This window comes from Elaeis guineensis, chromosome 13 (assembly GCF_000442705.2).
Source record: "Elaeis guineensis isolate ETL-2024a chromosome 13, EG11, whole genome shotgun sequence".
NCBI classification, from domain to species: Eukaryota; Viridiplantae; Streptophyta; class Magnoliopsida; order Arecales; family Arecaceae; genus Elaeis; species Elaeis guineensis.
In genome coordinates this window covers 8008010-8014200 of record NC_026005.2, presented here as the reverse complement: position 1 = coordinate 8014200, position 6191 = coordinate 8008010, and the positions used below count along the sequence as shown (strand labels likewise).

Below are 6191 nucleotides of genomic sequence, written 5' to 3'. Positions count from 1 at the left end.
AATATAAAATTTTTAACATGCAGTGATACTCAAAGAATGTATACATCAAAAATATCTATACAAGTTTCAAAAGGATGATATCCAGAGTAACTGCTTTGAAGAAAAGCACTATAGCAGGAAGCCAAACTGTGCAGAAAATCTACAATCTCTTCTCGAGTTTGGTGATTCTTGTAGGAAAATGATTGCATATATACACACAGTATAAAGACAGAGTAACTAAATGCTGAAAATAACAAATTGTATTCTCCTGTAATTGAAGAACAAGTGGTTTCATTATATGAAATCTAAACCTGATGAACCAACGTGGGACAACACCAAGATTTCTAAGGTAGATTAACCGTACATGCCACCATGCACTACAAATATGAAACAGCCAGCATTATCATGGCTTCTGCAATAGGTGAGCAAGTTTTAAGGCTTCATGTAGCTGCATTTCTCATGATACAGCTATAGGATTTCCAGAAGGTCCAACCTTTTAACAAGTCCTTACTATTTATATCAGAAATGTTATCCCTGTACATGAAACATTCTTTGCAGATCAAAATCTTGGAAGAAACAGCTTTTCACCACCACCTAATGCACTTTCAGTTGCCTACTCCTCAATTAAAGAAGCATCTATAAGATGCAACTGGATGGCATAACTCCTGAAGTTGTCAAACAGCAAGGACCTGACAGCTTACAAGTTCTGCTGTCCCAAAATTCTTAGAAGCAATTACCTTCCAGATGTCTGTTTCTCTATCCACTATGGAAACAGGATTCTCAGGTCTGAAGTTGGCTGGAGGAGCTGATGAAGTGGAAGGGGAAGATTGCTTATGTTTCTGCAAATCAGCCTGCAATATTGCAACACGGTTCTCATCATCTTTTGTAACAACATGGAGCTTCCCAAGAAAACCAGCAAGCAAGTATGGGGACTCAGAATCAGTGAAATCATGAATAGGGACCCTTTGTATGACAACTTTCCACACATCCTCCTGGTGGTCATATCTCTTTATATCACCACTATCCAAAGAACTAGAAGGATCCAAGGCATATAGCTCCCCATTAACTACTACACTCAACTTTGTCCCTGCCTGCCTTGCAGGCCAACCATCTCCCATACCAGTTGGCATTTCCACCCATGAATCATTCTCTGGATCATAGATCTCACCTCCAACATCAAAAAAGAATGGCCATGAGTATAAACTCTGAGGAACACATAACCTACCCCTATATGAAGCCATCCCAGTGGCAATAGGCTTCAGTATATCAGCTAAGAAAGCAGTAGGTATCATTTGGGCTTTCGAAAAAGGCATGCTCGGCAACTGTGTCCACATACCAGTTTGGGGATCAAATACTTCAGCGGATCGTAGAGGAGTTACGCCATTTCTCCCCCTATTTATGCCACCCACAACATATAATTTATCATTTAACAGAGCTGTCTTGCAAAAGGCCCTACCAATGGTCATGGAACTCACTTCCTGCCACGAGTTGATGCAAGGGTCATATTTCCAAACAGACTTCATCATTGAAGCTCCAGAAAAACCCCCTAACACATAGAGGCAGCCATCAACAGCTGCAACAGCACAACCACAAAAAGGCGTATGATCCGAGGCATCCCTCCGCCAGAGTAAACCTCTTATAAAATCAGCAATCTTGATACTGGAACCGACCACATTCCATATCCGCAACCCAGAAAACACCCTCTTAGGTTCTCCCTCATTAAGAACATAAGGCATGGGTGGCAACCTCTGCCATTTTCTCGACACAGGGTCCAAGGCATGCCACAAAAGCTTATTCTCTTCAACTTTCGTCAGTATGTACAACCATTCTTCAGTCATCCCAAGTTCTCTTCTCAGATGATAAACTTCATGGCTGGTGATAGCAGCCTTCCAACTCCGGCAAACCCGCTTCATGTTCAAGTAGAAAATTCTAGGCAATCTTGCCAGGATCTGCAGTGAAATCTCATCTGGGAGTGCGGGGATCAGTCTCGGGTTCTCATCATAGTAACTCGATAACATTCTCTGCCTCTTGCAGGCATCATTTTGAGATAACTCAGAAAGCTCCCCATCCTGAGTCTTGCTAACTGGAAAGCTCAAAAATGATCCCATCGGAGGAGCAAAGGAGATGAGAGGGATTCAAGTTTTATGCCGACCCTTCAATCTTATCCTTGCTTTTGAATACTGAGATATTGTTCAACACTTGGACTCAGTAATACAAGCATCAAATCTGGTAGCCATATGAAAACATTAACGTTTACAATGACAAAAGTTTTAAATCAGTATTTCAAAATGTTTCTCAAGGAAAGGTGATAAGACGGCACGGCCATCATAAATAATAAACACACATAAATCAATTACGCAAAAGATGTAATCTGAACAGTTTCTAGTTAGTTATACATGAACAAATCCCTTTTTGTTCGTTAAAATGCAAGCCCCAAAAATCTCATTTTGGATACAACATGGATCAAAATACATCCAATTTCTCCGAAATTTCGAGTCGATCATCTCCAACAATTCCGCAGAATATAAAATCAGTAGAAACATCATATTATCATATCAGGCAAATGTAAATTCAAGAATCAATACAAGGGGGGGTGAGAGGACGCAAATATAGAGCGGGGGACAAAAAAAAAATCTAATCTTTCGACACCCAAAGCAAACGAGACAATTTGAAAAATTCCAACCCTAGCATCCAAATAATTATAAATATCCAGAAATATCGAACAAAATTTCTCCCAAAAACAAAGAAAAGAATGAGACATAAAGGGGAAATCGATTGGCTCCTCCGGATATCGCGGACAACATCAATTAGATTTCCAGAAGAAACGGGAAAGATTACCTGAAGATAGAACTCCAATCAAGGAAAGAAACCCTAAATAGGTTATTTTCCCCTCTTATTATTATTATTTATACCTGTTCGCGGGCGAGACGGACTACCGTGTTCGTTTATTCACGTCACACGTGTTGGCCCAGGATGCTCGTCGTGGGCTAGTCGGTATCTAGCACAAGATCGCACAGGATATTGGTTGTCAAACGTTTAGATGATTCGATGACATCGATCCACATGAGTAATGGAGAAGGAGAGAGAAAAAAAAGAGGGGAGATGAGATTTTTTTTCCAAAAAAATCCACGTCATCCGGCTGCCGGCCCTCTCGTTTCCAATCCCTCTCCCCCTTAATTTCAATTCACGCTGCAGTCACAATCATGTGATCCGTACAATACAATGATTTTAGTCACGGTTTTAACTGCTGCAAAATCACATGCATCTTACAATGATTTTAAAAATTATTGCTGTGTAAAATACAATATTCTTTGGAGATTGTAATACAACAATGCAATATAACAACTTTTAGTATTTTTAAAAAATAACTATCAGTAAGTTCTATAATGATGTGCATATTATGATAGTTTTTAAAATTATTATTATAAATTATTATCTTTGTTATAGTCATAAGGTACCAGTGTAATATAAAAAGTTTCACAATTTCATAAATCATCACCACAATATTATAAATTTTTTATAATGATTTTCAAAACTACAACATAATTTTTTTGTAATAGCTATAAGATACAATCATTATATAACAATTTTTAGCAATAAATTCTTATGATTTGTTATAATATTATATATTTTTTTGTTATATTTCTTAGAATCACTACCAAGTATCCATATTAAAGGTTTTGCTGAGTGACTAAAATTTCATCACAATAGATTTGTTGGTTGCAGCGATGTTTCATGCTAATATATATGTTATCATGATGTATTATTTTTTTAACGTAATGTGATAATTACAAATGATGATTTTTGATTGGCTATGATATTTTCGATCTTTAAGATTAGTTGTGATATTTTTAGATTATGTTTGATTGGGTTGAACAACACTGGTCCCACCATTGATAGGCTTGATTGCATCTCCAATAAATGATAATGAGTTAGGATCAATAGAAAATCAAGTTAAATTTATGCTTTTTTTTTGGATTTGTTATGTATATATACCTCCTCAATATTTTAATTTATATGAATAATCTTTCAAAATTGATATCCGCATGTATATCCTCATAAAATATTTTTTTTGCATATATACCCACATAATCTAACATTGTTAAAAATTAACGGTTGAAAGCTAAAATGACTAAATATCCTTATGGGTAGATATGCAAAAAGTAAAATTTATAAGAGTGTATATGTAAATAGCAATGTTATGAGGATGTTCACATAAATTTGAATGTTTGAAAGAATATATATGCAAAAAATCTAAATTAAAAATTTGTGCATGTAATACACCTCTATTAGCTTGTTAATTCTTTCCTTATTTTAATGAAAAAAAATTAACATGCACAACTAAAATAAAAAATATACTTAATTTATTAATTTATATAGGTAAAATAATTTTTTTATCAAATAATAAATTAAAATTATTTTATCTAGAAAATAGACGGATCATAACTATCCATATTTTTTCTAATGTATAATAATATACTTCTGAAAAATGTATCTAAATCTGATATTAGATGCATAGTTTGTATATTCATACAAAATAGATATAATTATGGATTTAGATATCATGTAACAATAAAAATTTATAATCTTATTATATTTTATTTAAAAAAATTATTAAAAATATCTTTGTGAAATATATAAGGTATATCATATTATTATAAAATAGACACAGTCATCCCATCTTGTCTAAAAATAAAATATAATATAATATTTTAATATATAAAATATTATATAATATCATCATCACATTATTGTATTATGTAATATGTTACTATATTGTAAAGTAAGAGGACCCAAATCCATCTAAATGAAATAGATAAAAATTAAATTAAATTTTTTTACATGTATATCCTTCTAAACATTCAAATTTACATGAATATCCACACAAAATTATTATTTATATATATATCCTTATACATTTTTTTTACACATCTACCCATAAGGATATTTTAGTCATTTAAATTTTAAACTATTAATTTTTTAATGACGTTAGATGATATAGATACATATGCAAAAAAATAGAGAAAAAAGATGTACATACAAAACAAAGAATTTTATGAAGGTATATATACAAATATCAATTTTGAAAGGATATTCATGTAAATTTAAATGTTTAGGAGAGTATATACACAAAAAACTCAGCATTTTTTTGGATAAACCGGTTACTGATGAACCAAGTCAATATCAAATTGCTTAGGTCAAGTAGATTCTACTAACAATCGGTTTGATTACAATAGAAAAATTGTGAACTATTTATAACCAAAAAATCATCATTTTTAAATATTTAGTTAACTAAGAATTGATGTAAACCAACCCAATATCAATACCATCAGATTAGGTTTTTCTACAATTGATTTGTTCAATGGTATTGCCAAGAGTTAACAATTGAACTACACTAAGTCGTCAAATCATCCATGAAAATATTCAAAAAGAGCTTTAAAACTCAATTCAATTCATACCATGTCAATCTTACCCAAAAAAAAAAAAAGAAAATTCATACTATGTCAAAAGCAAGGGTTACAAGGGATATCTATAGAGTTCTAGGCCCCTCACAATTAATAGAGCCGGTGGGTGCCGCTAGAATTTCACTGGGACTCAAGGATTCAAATATTTCAACATGAGTAACTAGAAAAAGTCCTCCTACCTTAGGGGCATTTGGATATAAACATTGGTTTCAAAGATGTACCGTACCATCAAATAAGTCGAACGACATCCGAACCACCATCAAATCTATAATAACTTAACTCAAATGCAAACTGGTCTCACAATAGGGTTTGTGTTGTCCAAATAGCATATTAACTACTATCAGATTATAAACTAGGCTACACCGATGTAAGTATTGTTTCTCTATCAACTTATGTTAGAAACTAACTGGATGATAGATGCGATGAAAGTAGTTTCATCCCAAAATTTTTTGTGCATTATTTTTAATGTTTTTTTTTTTTGAAAATTGTTGGATCCTACAACTCATGCTGTCAACCTAATCTATGTTTGAGTTACTAGAAAGAGTGTTGTAATGGAATGGGAATTCCAAGTTGATCCTATTCTAGCATTTTGGTATTGCTAAACTCGGGAACCACATTTTCTTTGGAATCAACATTTCTTTAATTCAAGGAATGGTGATTCCACTCTTAAATGAAAGGAATTACTATTCCCACCTGGATGGGAATGAATGATAATGTTGGATAAACTAATTAATAATATTTATAATA

The 6191-nt window shown here is 33.1% G+C and overlaps 1 protein-coding gene across 2 annotated transcripts; it reads right to left on the bottom strand.

Moving 5' to 3' along the window:
* Positions 1 to 217: 217 nt before the first annotated feature.
* Positions 218 to 3047, bottom strand: LOC105033008 (F-box/kelch-repeat protein At1g22040). 2 transcript variants are annotated; one of them, XM_073247805.1, is made up of 2 exons: positions 2892 to 3047; positions 218 to 2205 (listed from the first exon to the last, which is right to left on the bottom strand). In XM_073247805.1, exon 2 carries the CDS (start codon positions 2085 to 2087, stop codon positions 654 to 656), a length of 1434 nt encoding a protein of 477 aa, XP_073103906.1. In that variant the 5' UTR covers positions 2088 to 2205; positions 2892 to 3047; the 3' UTR covers positions 218 to 653. The 2 variants fall into 2 exon arrangements, with proteins under 2 accessions (XP_073103906.1, XP_010905931.1); XM_010907629.4 differs by having other exon boundaries at positions 2818 to 2974.
* Positions 3048 to 6191: the final 3144 nt, after the last annotated feature.

Bases quoted from the DNA above. Each gene is read 5' to 3' on its own strand.
- LOC105033008 (XM_073247805.1), bottom strand. From the start codon at position 2,087: ATGGGATCATTTTTGAGCTTTCCAGTTAGCAAGACTCAGGATGGGGAG.